Source organism: Fistularia commersonii, chromosome 7 (assembly GCF_037954325.1).
Source record: "Fistularia commersonii isolate RoL2024-O1a breed Wild chromosome 7, RoL_Fcom_v1.0, whole genome shotgun sequence".
NCBI classification, from domain to species: domain Eukaryota; kingdom Metazoa; phylum Chordata; class Actinopteri; order Syngnathiformes; family Fistulariidae; genus Fistularia; species Fistularia commersonii.
The window spans coordinates 7161438-7176169 of NC_141290.1; the positions used below are offsets into that span (position 1 = coordinate 7161438).

The 14732-nt window shown below is 47.1% G+C and overlaps 1 protein-coding gene across 1 annotated transcript in view; it reads left to right on the forward strand.

Moving 5' to 3' along the window:
- Nucleotides 1-14732, forward strand: part of LOC147232549 (A disintegrin and metalloproteinase with thrombospondin motifs 20) — a 78395-nt gene that overhangs the window by 20739 nt on the left and 42924 nt on the right. Inside the window, exons 9-11 of the mRNA XM_086149440.1 lie at nt 3718-3864; nt 6760-6901; nt 7687-7791. Coding sequence (XP_086005566.1) covers nt 3718-3864; nt 6760-6901; nt 7687-7791 — 394 coding nt within the window. The remainder of the gene's footprint in view (nt 1-3717; nt 3865-6759; nt 6902-7686; nt 7792-14732) is intronic.

A 14732-nucleotide genomic window follows, 5' to 3' on the forward strand; every position in this document is an offset into this window, starting at 1 on the left:
ACGGAAATTACGATAAACGTGGAAGACAACAAATATCCAAGAGAACTTCAGGGTAGAGAGAAACAACCATTCACATTCCTGTTCACATTGATTGATGCATTTGTAACCCTAATTTTTAAGAGGTAGCGTGCCAGGACCGTGGGTGTTTCGGGTTAAGAACCAAAGAATCTTCCATTGCAAAGGACACCGTTCTGGCAGGACAGGAGAGACTTTATTTCGTACTCACTTGCGGAACGGTCAGGCTAAACCTGCCGCACGTGGCCAACCAGAACTGACCTGCCCTCTCATACGTGCCTCCTCAAAACCAGTCCCCCACAAAATCACCCCCTACTTTCTCCCCAATGCATCTCTATAGGCAACTGCCAACAACAACAAACCAAATTGAAAGAGCACCAACAAATAACCCATAATCAAAATAACACATAATTTACATGGTTACACATTCATTACTTGTACCACCTATGCTAAGTGAGGGTAGAGATATATAAGCATTCACTCCTTCTTCCATATTTATTTATTCATTCACTTATCTTTTATAGCGATTATCCCATCGTCAGGGTCGTCAGCAGTTTGTCACCATTCACCCCCTCATTCACAGTGATTGATTGATTGATTCATTCATTCATTATTCACACAAGACAAGGTGTTACTGCCCCTTGTGGCAAGAGCCGAGGTAAACACATCTAAAAGCCCAATTCAGGCTGTAGTGACGCTATCTATAGCAAACAACAAGCAAGCTACTAGCAGGCTAACACCCTACCAAACAGACACCGCTTACCTACATTAGCCAACAACAGCCTGAAGCACATCATCTGGGGTTTTCAAGCGGGTACCTTCCTTCATCGTTTTTTTGTCCAGTTAGGCCCACGACACCTCAAGTGAAATCCAGTGTCCTGGAAACACCCCCGTCCATAATACATAGGCGATCAACAAGGAAACAATCTTTCCTTAGCGATCTCCCCAGCTTGTATGCTTCCTCCTCAGCCATAACCATTCACTTGCTCGTTCCACGGCCGGAGAGATGTTACCTACCGCGAGTTTCAGGCTCCAGCCGCGAATTCCCAACTCAGTCTGTAGAGCAAAGACAGATTTTGCCACAAACCCACGACAGGCTGCTCTGCCTCCGATGCCATCTTATACCTAGCTTTTTTGCGCTCACTAGCCTCTTCGGTAAATACACTGTCCTCTCTACCCCAGACCACAGTAATATATCTGTCCGCAGTCGGTACTAACTATACAGGACTGTCTCAGAAAATTAGAATATTGTGATAAAGTTCTTTATCATCTGTAATGCAATTAAAAAAACAAAAATGACTTTTTCATGATATTCTAATATTTTGAGATAGGATTTGTAAGCCATAATCAGCAATATTGAAATAATAAAAGGCTTGCAATATTTCAGTTGATTTGTAATGAATCCAGAGTGTATGACATTTTTGTTTTTGTAATTGCATTACAGAAGAAGAAAGAACTTTATCACAATATTCTAATTTTCTGAGACAGTCCTGTATATGCAGCTGCTCGTTCAATTCATTATCAATGCCGGGGGTGTCAAACTCATTTTGGCTCAGGGGCAAAATGGAGGAAAATCCATTCTCAAGTGGGACGAACGGGTAAAATCATGATGTATCTATTGTTCGGGGGTGAATCGGTATCTTTTAGCTTTGTGAGCCGGATGAAACCCGGCCTAATCCAGCCAGTTCGACACCCCTGATCTATACCGTCTATCCTGAAGTCGAGGTAGAGATATATTGGCATTCACGTTCTCATTGACGTTCATTCATTATCGATATTGCCTCCACCACTGTCCAGGTCACAGGGGATCAGTCAGGGTACAAAGATCCAACAATTCACTTTCATTCATTCATTCATTCATTCATTCATTCATTCATTCATTCATTCATTCATTCATTCATTCATTCATTCTCTTTTTTTTTTCATTTATCTAACCACATGAAGTCCAAGAAGCTGCATGATAATTGATGAGGAGCGTTTTCCACTTGGATTCGTAGATGATTTGTGTAAACGTCAACGCTAGCAGTTATCGATCCTGATCGATCGGGGGGTCCTTTATCAATAATCCAGAACGTTAGCAGAGAAGTCTCCAGTGGTCTAATAAGAAGCTTTTCGTGAAACTGGCCAGTAAATCAGGTTGTTTTGTGGTCCTCCCTTGGATCCTTAGGTAACTAATCCAGTGACAGTTGGCCGGGAGGAGTCTGACCTCCTTATGCGATTGATTTCTTTCGACATCGCTACTATTGATCCCTCCGCGTTCAGAGGGATTTGAAGAAAACGTGTAGGAATGACTCTGCAGGAGCTCTAGCATCGCAACAATATCGTCTCGCCATTGAACCTTGCCACACAGCGAGAGGGGCCTTGGTTGGATTCCCTCGAGGGTCTCTCTCTGGGTGGAGTCTCCATGTTCTCCAGGTGTTTGTGTGGGAACCCCAATCCAGGTTCCTGCCACAAACCAAACACATGCAGGAGGTTCACTGGAGGCTCCACATGGTCTAGACGTGTGAATGAGAGGGTGAATAGTTGTCATAGCTTGAAGTATTTGAACCAGATTCACTGTTAATCTAAGTTTGTGCGCACGCACGTGTGTGTGTGTGTGTGTGTGTGTGTGAACACTCATTACAGTGCCAAAGGCTTAATTATTCCCTGGGTGTTTGTCTTCTTCAGGAGCTCAGCCTCTGCAGGGTGTCCTCATGACAACCCGGTCTCATTCCGGTATTGACTGACCCTCGGCTACGCTGATCTACTTCCTGTCTGACCTGTAGTTGTATATACAGGACCGTCTCAGAGAATTAGAATATTGTGATAAAGTTCTTTATCTTCTGTAATCCAATTACAAAAAACATGATACTCTAATCTTTTGAGTTTTCTTAAGATGTAAGCCATAATCAACAATATTAAAATAATAAAAGGCTTGCAATATTTTAGTCGATTTGTAATAAATCCAGAATGTATGACATTTTTGTTTTTGTCGTTGCATTACAGAAGATAGATAACGAACTTTATCACAATATTCTAATTGTTATGAGACAGTCCTGTATGTCTGTGCACGCTCATTGTACATATATAAGGGGAAATGGATGCATGCATTTTTTTCCCTCATTTTCAAATCAGCAAGAGTAAAAATTATAGCGTGCATAAATAGTTTTTATGTACATTGTTTTTGAATTTTATGCATTCAATCGGTTTATTACTTGTAATTTGACGTTGTATAAAGAGGGTTTGATCATTCATGTCAATTGCCCTTTATTCTTTAATTTGTGTATTTAATTTTCTCATTCATTATCCATGCCGCTTATTATATACCGCATGTTGCATTGAGTTGCGTTAGCTTTGTAGGAATTTCTACAAGTGGAAGTCGCAGTTTTTAGGAATATGAGATGTGACCTTTGCCCTTGGAAGGCGGAGATTTCTCACAAGATGCTGCAGCAACTTATTGGAGACATTCAGAGGTTTTTTTTTTACCTGAAAAGAAATAGGTGAAAAGGAGACTGCGGCCAACCAGCAAGCAGAATGTGTGTGTGTGTGTGTGTGTGTGCTCCTCACACACACACGGATGGATTGGTGTGATCCCCCGCTGAACATGGATGAATGTAAATCTCGTGACACTTATCCCCTTCGCTGCCGCTGAGCTATGAAGCAGCTGATAATCACTTAGTGGGTGTTCTCAGATCCCGTCTCTTCGTCTTCTCCGCCCCGCAGGTTCAACATGCCCCATGATGACAACCCCAAGTGCAAGGAGGCCGGGATGAAGCACCAGTACCACGTGATGGCGCCCACCCTCAATTACGACACCAACCCCTGGACGTGGTCCAAGTGCAGCCGCAAGTACATCACCGAGTTCCTGGAGTAAGCGCTTCTTTTTAAACTCAACTTTCCCATGGCGGAGAAAGCCAGGCTTTCCCTCCCTCGTTCCCCAATATATCATCCCGTTCACCTTTTAAAAGCACATTAACTTTTTCCGCTTGTTGTGACGTGGCCAGCTGAGCAAACTGGCCCCGCGCGTATCTGCCGACAGGTCGGGCCAATGTAAACTGCGCGAGGTTGTTATTGCCTTTGCTGAAAGGCTATTTCCTGTTTGAATCTCGGGGTCTTCCTTAACCGACCCGGGCGATGGATCATCCGCGGTCCTCCGCCGGTCTCCCTGCTCGCTCGAAGCCCCGCTCTCGCGATTTCGGGCAAACGGGAATCCCGGGGCCGCTTCGAACCCACGCCACGACCGCCGGCGTTGGTGAAGGGCTTCCTTTAAAATGACAAAATACCAGATATAGTTAGATCTTCCCTGAACGTGGCCTTTTAATCCGTGCCTCCTTCCTTCTGTGAATTGTAGTGACCGTCACAAAGGACGGCCTTGTCGGGCAGATTCCTTTCGGAAACGCACTGTAAGGCGATTCTTCGTCTGCGCTTTTTTTACGGTTGCGCCGCTCATAGTTTCCAGCTAGAGGTGACGTCAACAATGTGTGGTTGTGGCATTCTGAAGAATGAGGATCTTCATGAATCTCTCCATTATTTGAACAGGGCCGCGTCGTCCGTGAGGCATTCTTGTTTGCGACGGGTTTCGTGCTAATGTTCTTGAGCGCAGAGCAGGTAATAGGAGCCGCCGTTGGTGTGGTCCCCGATGGTGGGAAAGGCCCCTGAAGGTGTAGTCCAAGTACTGTGAAAGTCCATCTCCAGCCAACAATGAGGGGCATTGATTCAAACTGGCACTTGTGCGACGCCGCTCCTGCTCAGTGGGCCGACCTGGTCAAGTACATGGCTGTTTTGACTGATTATTCTCCCCCAACTTTGCCATCTGGAAAACAAAAGCCGCCGCCGCCGCCTTTTTTCCAACGGCCGACGCGTCCCCCTTTTTTTTCGGAATAATGTCCCCCGAACCCTCGCGCCCGGGTGCTGATCGAGAGGGCCGACGACAGAGAAACCATTCACTGGCCTCCCGCTCCACGTGCGATTTAAGTTTCTCACATTGACATACATTTTAATCTTCATTTTTCTGCACTCACAAACTGACCGTCTGTGTTTCGTGTCTTTGTATAAAATATCCTGGGATACCAGACAGTTGGAGAGCTTTCCAAACTACATCCTGAAAGTGCAGTACAGATACTTGGGCTGCAGTGGAAGCTAGCGCTAACACAATAAAATCCTTCACTTTCTCTCAGAGGGCACGCAGCGCCATCCCATAGTGGCAAAGTTTGTTTGTTTGTTTAGAAGTTTAGTAGGACAGTGTACAAATACATTAAGCACAAAGGCAGAGATGTTTGTGCCAGATTATAGCTTATAGCTAATTTCCATCTGTAGTCCTGGACAATACAAGTATAAAAAAGACAATATATATAAAATATACAGATAGGCAATAAAATAACTATACAATATATAAACAGGCAATAAAATATGTATTTTGCAAGTTGAAAGTGCTATTGTTGTGATATTGTTACTTTGAAGTGGAGGTACAGCACCTTTGGTTTGTTTTATTTGTTTTTACACAGCGACCTTTCGACGATTCCCGGAGCCCAGGTCAGCGCTCGGTTCGGTTTAGCCCGGTTTCATCGACGAATGTCTCCCGCATCAAGGTTCACCTTGTTGAAGACCCAAAACCCAACATGCTTTGCGCTCAGCATGAACTGATCAAACGCCTATATATGAAAACTATTATTGTTTGTTCTCTGGTGACGTGCTCGCAACAACAGCCAAATATAATTCTGCAGATATAAACTAACTTTCATGTTCCCCAATGGTTGCCAGGTGTGGAATCTCGTCGGTTGCCAGATTGAGATGGCCCCGCCCACTCCCGCTCACATGGCTGATATTCCCGGTTGGAAAAAAAAAAAGGGGGTTTAATTTAAGATGTGACCGCGTTGACCCCATCTGCCTCTCGTTGTTGCTCCGAATAATTGCCCCATTGGTTTCCACCGCTCGGGTTACACAGATGACCAACCGCTGAAAGATGCCGTATAATTTCTCAGCGTGTATGATTCATTGACAGGTTGTTGTGCAGTTTTCTCTCAAAGGATTTATTTATTCTCGGTGGTTCCCCTGCAGTTTATTAAACTGCCGATGGACGGAAACAAAGTGGCGGCAACTTGGGATAATCCTGTGCGATCACTCGCCTGCCACATTAGCCGAAGCTTCAACGGGGCAGATGTTCCAGCAGCTCCGGTCGGGATGAGATTTGTCAGAGGAGTACAGACACGTTGTGTAATTACACCTCCTACACGCGTCCAACCCCCCCTCGATTTCCCTTTTTCAAAAGTAAACAACAAAAGGAAGGGATCTTTTAAGCCTCCGCTTCGTTGCTCGCATGTTTAATCAGGTTCAGAGCGCCGAGGTCGATCGCTTCTATTTGCGGGCTGGTTTTTCCGCGCATTCCTCGCAGCTGCGATATGTTGACTCTGGATATCGTGTCGGGGCGGGGCTCGTCTTCAGCGTGGTCCGCCGTTAACGTTAAAAATCCGACGTTGATTTATGTTACGTAAACAGGATGCAGCAGGATTCCGAACACTCTTGTTCACATTCATCACAGAACGCGCACCTCCGACGACAACTTACTCACAGACTATGGAAAGAAGTGGTTCAAGCTCAGCTTAGTATCTCTGCAGAACAAGGAAGGGCCGATGTTACTCATGATTGGGCATATGAACTTGTATTCTCGGGTCAGAAAGTACCGTATCTTCCCTAAAAGTTTTCCCTAATTGTACAAATTCCACCAAACGTATCCCGTTTACCTTTACAACCACTCTTGTGACGCAGCACCGGTTACGGAGAGTGCCTCCTGGATGAGCCTGTCGGACGGCAGTATGACCTTCCCACCCTCCTCCCCGGTCAAATCTACAACGCAAACAGGCAGTGCGAGCTAATGTTTGGACCGGGATCCCAAATCTGCCCCTACATGGTGAGTATGCTCGACACCAAACCAGCAAAATCACATGAAAACAGATCGGGTCGGTTGTACCCCTGGTACAAGGAGAACCCCATGCGGTATCCATTCCTGAATATTTGAGCAAATTCCAGACTGTGTCACTTCAAACATCGAGTTCAGGGGTGCTGACTGACCGTTTTACATTTGAATTGCATCTTGGGAACGGTAAAGCGCACGACCAACAACATTTCTTGAGTATCCAGTCATTCGGCAACATATCCCATGCAGAGTGCAGATAGTCCGCGCAGAACGGACAACAGCACTCTTACCCGTTCAGTCCAGGCACACGGAGCAGACGACATGACCGTTGCAGCCTCTTCCTGGTAAAACAGTAAAACAGAAACGCAAAGTAAAAACAAAACATGAGCCTCGGCTCATAGTTTCTCCACATGCAGAGAGTAAGTGGTTGCAGGTACCAGGTCTCTATAAATGTCAATCACCTCTGTCTCAAGGGTGGACACTGAGGGTATCACTTGTGAACATAATCACGGTCTTCTCTGCAGTGAGAGTAAGCTTCGTGTGAAGCGGTGTGTTGTGGACGCCAACAAAAGCTTTTTTTTCAAAGGATTTGACGTCCGGAACAAAAGTTGGTCCCGGCAAAAAACAACAGTGTCATCGGCATAATAACGCATATTAGCACCTCACTCCTTTAGGGCAAATCATTGATTTATTTTAAGTTGTTAGTGATTTGAATAAAAAATGTTCTTGGTTTTGTTTTTAATTTGCTGATTTGCTGAATTTTTTTTTCCCAATGCCAGAAACAGTGTAAAAGGCTTTGGTGCACAAGCGCAGAGGGGGACCATAAAGGGTGTCGCACGCAACACATGCCGCTGGCCGATGGGACCGACTGCGGACACGGAATGGTGAGCGCGACCATGATCAGCAGATCACAGAGGTTTGACTGTGTATTCTAGAGACAGGTTTGCATCTATAAAACTGCGAAAAAAGGTCGTGGCGAAGCTATAAATTCGCCCGAGTGATTCGTTGACACACGAGATGAGATGAGAGTTATTCGGGAGGGAACGAGGAAATTGGCAATATGGGGCTACTTCTGTGCCGGTATTGTTGAGAGTAAAAGCGGCATGTATGCGGGGGTCGTGCGAAAGCATCGAGAGACAAAATATTTATCAGTTGCGCTAAATAAAAACGAGATGTGTCAAATTCTGGCAAGATGTCCAGGCTGCAGCGAGTCAACTATCCGCGATGATCTGCGACGACATCGAAAGCCGGACAAAAACCGCAAAGCTACAATGCAAGATGAGTGTGGAGCAAGAGGGAAGTTGATTGGCCAAAAAAAATGATCGGCAATAGTCCGAAAAACAGGCAAAGGAGAAAGAACATCAGGAACGTCCGGGAGGACTTTATTACATCGATCTAAGAGCATCAAGAAGAAGACTTCCTCCGGTTTTAACGGTGTTGTTAAATCTCTCACAGGCTCCCAGTAGCCCTACTGGAACACTGACCACATGCTTGTGACATTTATTGCATTTTTTTTTTACGCAAGAAATACTCTGGAATCCCGGTCGATTCCCCGCCACCTGTCCCCCGTGAACCCTCCGACGCAGATGGCAAGGTGCAGCGGCTGTGACATATTCTTGGCTCGAAAAGAAAAAAAAGGGTAAAACAGGCATCTGACATAACACCGGCGCCGGTCCGTGTAGTCTAAAGGGTCGTGCCTCTGACGACTTCTTTGTCCTCTTTCTCCGCTGTGGTGAGTTTATATGTCGACACGTTAAATTAACCCGACGCTTTAAGGTCACCCGTCTTGTATTTGAGGCAGGACGAGACAGAAAAAAAGACTTTATCAGCCGCCACCTTTGCGAGCGGTGCGGCAAAAGATCTCTAGGTACCGCTGCGGAGGTAGGGCGTGACACCTCAAGCTACAGCAGCTTGTATCTTTTGCACTCGTCCGCTTCCAGAAAAAACAACCGTTTGTTATTCATTGCTTTTCCTAGATTTGTTCCGGTTTTAGAAACCCATGTAAGTGTGGTCAGGTGATCCCCCTAGTTAGGAACTAGAAACATTACCCTCTGTGTTGTTCGGGGCCCCCAACCCCCATTGGCCTTCATGTTCTACCCGCTCTGCGATGCTATGCTAATTAGGGCTGAGGCGGCGGGTCAGTCACTCAGGATACAGGAAAAGAATGGCCGCAAGGGAGGGCGGCAGAAAGAGAAGGATAGAAGAAGGGAAGAAAGCGAGACGGAGGGGGTGAGAGCGCAGGAGAGAGTCTCAAGAGGGAAAGGTGAAGACGCGGGTCCTTTGAAAGAGGATGCCGCCCGTCGTTCACAGTTGAGTCACCTTGTTGTGAACCCGTGACCCTAAAACCTCTTTAAAAGGCGGATGAGCGGGTCAGTGGTCAGGCCGTAACAGAGCCCAGGCGGAGGCCGGCCCGCGCCCTCACAAAGGAACTCACATCAGTGATTCTGCGGAGCGGGAGGCGGGAGGAGAGCTTTGAGGAGGCGCAGGGGGATGAGGATGTGGCAGGCATGTGTTTAGAATTCACAACATGCTTGAGAGGCAGAAAAAGAGGAGGCGAGGGAAGGAGGGTCGGCTTCCCTCCTTAACCTCCTGCCCCCCGAGGTGTCTCGCAGTTTTGCGACCCATCTGAGACCCGTATCCCTCGAGTACTCGCCTCCGGCTGCGGCCGCGGCCTCACGCTGGATCGAACCGTTACCCGGCGAGCCCGGGTTAACGGGGAATAGCTAATAGCTTAATCCAACTAAGACAACCGGACTAAACAGTAATGGTCCTGGGAGAACATCTCCCACCGCGGTCCCAGCCCTCATGTGGGAGATCTCCTTGGGAAGACACTTTAATCAAACTCTGTTTTCTTTGCTGAAGCAACAACCCCATAAAACTACCCTGAGCTGACTCAGCTCTGTTGCGATTCGCGTGTTCGAAAGTCAGACGTTTGGAGGTCAGGTTCCAGGCAACGATCGGAGGCTCCCAGACGGAAGCCTCCACCGGCCTCCACCGGCCGAGGCCACAGCTCCAGATCCCCTACACCTGTCACGACCAAATATCGGGTGATATCTCATATGAGAATGACAAATTCCACTTTCATTGTCAGTGCCGCTCCAGGATCGTGCGTCGTATTCCCATTTTTTGAGTACAGTAAACCCTTGTTTTTCGCGGGGGTTACGTTCAAAAAAGGAACCCGTGATAGGCAAAATTTGTAAAGTAGAACCGCTTATTTTATTTTTTTTACAATTATTATACAATTAAATACTTTATTATAAAGTGCTGCTGTCGTCCTTATGTTTTTTTCTTCCTTCTTTATGGAACCAACGGAAGATTCATTAATTCCGTAATGCCGGCCTACAGCCGCATAGCTTTTACCTTCCCTTAGCATGTCCAGAAGTTTAACTTTATCTGCGATAGATAGCGTCTTCCGCTGCCTTTTGGGCCCAACATTATGGGTTTTAGAGAAACTCGAAATTGCAAGAGAATTTGCACGTACGTAATGTGAATTTGGCAAGCTGTTTTACGTACGTGTACATATTAAACTGCAACGTTATTGACGCACAGGTAGAGAAGAAGCGGAGTGACTTTTTAGCCAATCGGAACGCACAACACAATGCACGATGCAAATCCGTGAAGTAGCGAAAACCGTGAAAAGTAAACCGCGTTATAGCGAGGGATCACCGTGGTTGTATGTCTCCCAGCGGCGGCACTACCTTTTTATATCTTTAAGTATTTCCCCGCGAGGAGCTAAATCATCTTAAAGTCCAATTTGGCAGTCCTGTTTGGCAGATGCGCTCAGTCCTCTGAAGCAGCGGTCCCCAACCTTTTTTGTACAAGGGACCAATTTTATGCATGAAAATGTTCCCGTGGACCGGTTTAGAGGCGTGGGGGTTCAAATCATAAAAACTTTTGTCGGCTCACAGTATTGAATCTGAATACAAAGATTACACTTTAACCCTCGTGCGATCTTAACATTGTGTTTACTCCCCTTGTCCTGCTGGTCAAAAATGACCCAAAAGACAATCTTTGTACCCTAATGGTGTACAGCCCACATGGAAACGTAAACAAAAAACAAGTATCACTTTTTCTAATTATGGGGTCTCTTTAGGAAAAGTCATAAAATTTCAAGTTGGAAAAAAATAGGTTAATAGGTGTTTTTTCTACAGCCAAACATGGTAGTGGGTCACTTTTGACCTGCAAGACAACACAAGGGTTAAATAAAGTGTACTCTAATAAAAAATAACAAATACAGACAAAAAAATTAAAATAAAAATATAAATAAATAAATAAATAATGCTAATAATAATAAGCAACAACAGCAACAATAATAAATAATAAATAGTTAAAAAATATGCCTAAAAGTTTTGAGAGTTTCATAGCTTTGTTAGCTCGCTGTTTACTGCAAATAATGCACAGCGAGCTTGTTTATCACCTGTTGCGATGGACCCGTAGCTTAGGTAGGAATTTTGATTTTCTTTTGAATGCAGCTTTCTTTTTGCTGGCAGTCTGCGACGCTTCTGCGCTCTCATCGTTTGCTCATTTCCTCCCGTAAATGCTCTCCAGCGACTTTTGTTTCCGGCTCGTTTTTCCAAGGTCCAGCTCGTGGTAGCCGATGTGTGAAATGGCGCGACGGGAACAGTCGTTTTTCAAAATCAGATCCGGTAGGTCCGATGCCATTTTCTTTGCGGACATTTCCAAATGGTCCGAGGATCGGTCCGGGGTTGGGCACCTCTGCTCTGGAGGCAACGTTCAAAAAACAGCAACATCTCACCCTCTAAGCCCACATATGCAACAGCAGCTACTCGCAGTGTCAAGTCGCTTGGTAGCGAAAGCTCAACGTCTCCTGTGGAGCAGCGGCGGCAGCAGTACTCGGTGGCCGGGATCAAGTATCCTGCAGCTTTGGGGAAAACCTGGGCATACCTGCAAATATCTTTGCCTCTTCGTTGCTTCAAATCCTCTAACCGATGCTTTGTAGTCTGATTTGTAGGGGAGTTTTTGACGGGAAACGGCAGGCGGAAGAATCCTTCCCTTCGCACCAGACTGATACCGCTGGTGTTTTTTAATCGACTGTCTATTTTATTCCGTCGACGCTCTTGGAGTTGTTTTTTTCTCTTCATAACCCCGATGACATTTTTCTTAGAAGGAGTCATGAGGTTCAGGTCGATGGCCTTACAGGGTCAGTCTTTTGGCTCTGAGGTGTCCGTGGAGCCTGGAGGGGGGAAGGCTGAGAGGAGTGTTAGATGTAGAGGATTACGGATCTGGCCTCCCGGGAGGGGAGGGGGGTTTGTATCCTCAGCCAAAAGAGCACTTTCTCGCGTCGGTCGTTCCTACCACTACTAAAACGTCATTTACTCCCCGAAACGCTTCTCGCTGTGTTTGTGTGGGTGGATTTCGGTTCCACGCCGGGTTACGAAACAAAGTTGTCCGGTAATTGAGGTCAGCGCCTCAAAAAGCGGGAGCGAGGCACGTCTCCAGAACAAGTTGACGAAAAAAAAAAAAAAGCTTGTTTGTATACAGTTTAGTTGAAATAGGGCAACGGGCACTGCGGGGTTCATGGGTAGTTTTTCTCCCCCTCTGTTCCCACCTCCTCCACTGCAGCCCCCACCACCGCCGCCGCCGCCGCCGCCCCAGCAGGCCCTCTCACTGGGCGATGGAGTGAGTAATGCGGTCACATGACCTCTTGGCGGCGCGTCTGTCATCTGGCTCAGTGGGCTGTGCATTAACAAGGGCATCCCATCACTTGTTGTCTATAAATACGCCGCCCTCCCCTTCCCTCGCGCCCTCCTCCTCCGCCTCCACGTCCATCTTGATCTTCAAAAGGACCCCGTCTGTTCCTGTGTGTTGAGCTGTTTGGCGCGAGTGCTTGCATCTGGCGCGCTAGCGTGCACATCCTTAGTATGTTTGCGTGCATACTCTAAATGCCTGGCTTAAGAGCCGATGAGCGACGTCCCTCCGTCAAGTGGTAGCCGGACTCGCCATTGAAACGGAAGTTAAACATTTTTTATTTTTGTTTGTTTAGCGTTTCCACTCGTTTTTGGTCATTTTGCGCGACGACGGCCACGATGAAGTGGCTCCTCCAAATTTTTTTGATTTAACGCTTGTCATTCGGGGAGTAGCGGCGGGACGAATGGGAGGCCGAGCTCAGATTTATTGGGTTTTTGTTATTAGAAAAATAAACCGGTCCCTCCCCTGGCCGTTTTTACAGCTTCCCGCAGAAGATTCACATCTCAGCGGAGGTTATGTGAAGCCCAGGTTCTGCCGGCTGAGGCGACGAGTGTTTCCCGGAGTCTCCTGGCAGCTGGGAGGACTCGAGTGTATGTGTGTGTGTGTGTGTGTGTGTGTGTGGAGGCAAATGCTCGGATTGTGTGTCCGGTGTGGCTCCCAGCAGCATTTTGCAGGTTGGCGCCACTTCGATTTTGTCCCCGTTAAAGTCGTACCGGAGAGTTTTCTTTTCTGGCTCTCAAAATTGCAGAGCCCTGCAATGGACGTGTGGCCGGTCCAGGGGGAGCCCCGTCTTTCGTCCAATCCAATGACAGCAGTTGGCAATGAATGAACGGGAATGAGAGCGTGAAGGGTTGCATCTCTGTATTTTGTCGGATGTAAAAGCAACTTTTCGGAATATTATGAAACGTCAACGCAACGGTAAATCCACTTATGGTTAGCCAGGCGCTAACCAGACCATCGGGAATGGAGCCGGTGGGTTTGGTGTCACGCCGAAGGGTAGGATAGGAGCGACCGGGAAAGGAACCGCCAACCTTCCGGGTGTAAGTTATCAAGAAGTGCTGCAGCTGTCGTGATTTTTTTTTTTTTAATTAACAGGAAGGTGTCGCTTTTTGTGTTTTTCTTCTTCGGGCTGCTCCCTTCAGGGGTCACCACAGCCGACCATCTCCCTCCGTCCAACCGTCTCCTCCGGCGCCGGCTACCTTCACGCCCTCTCGCCTTCCATCGGTTCCACTAATCAGGATGGCTTTGTATTCTTTCTAGCAATGTTAGCAGAAAGCGTGAATGCTAGTACATGCGGCGGATAAAGTGCCAGATTCCTTCGAGTGAGGTGGTTTCTAAGCAGCGGACGATCATTGAGAAGAACAGATTTGCAGATTTACCACGACCTGGGATTCAACGGAGCAAGTTCACCCCTCTTGGAACAGAGTTCGCAGGGAATTGAAAGTGATTCCGTAAGACGGGGGGGGGTCGACCGGGGTCACGGTTGCGTCGTATTCTCTCACTTGGCTTTTCTCCCTCCGTGTCCCGCTCCTCCCCCCGTCTTCACACTTTGTTTTTTTTTGTTTTTTTTTTGTTTTCGCTCCGGGGCGAAGCCAAAGTTAACTCGGAAAGTCAGGGCCACGAGAAAGAAAGAAAGAAAAGAAAGAAAGACACCGCAGCACATGAAAGGTGACGGCTTTTGGGAAATTGCCGCGGCGAAATGAAAGAGTCGGAGGGCTTTTTAAATCAGACCCTTTGCCTTCTCATTGCGGCGGTGATGTATGGCCCCGGGTTCAGAAACGAGGTGCTCCCTGCGACCGTTTCCTGCCAATTACAGGGCGCCGGCTCCCGAAGCAGCCGGCTGAAGAGCTCAGAGCAGATGCCGCCGTCCCCGGAGAGCGTTCCCAACGCGGGGGTTAACCGCTCTCCTGATCCGTCCGTGTCGTCCGAGCAGAGTTGCTTCTCGCCGAGCGTGTGAACGGAGAAGTTTTCGCGAGATGCGTGCGGCATACGTGCACGTTTTTGTGTGCCTTTTGGGAAATTCCTAATTCGAAACACGTCCCAGCTGGACGGCTTTCCCCTTGCGAGACCTTTTTTTTTTTTTTTTTTTTTTTTTTTCGCCTTTTTTTTTTTTGCT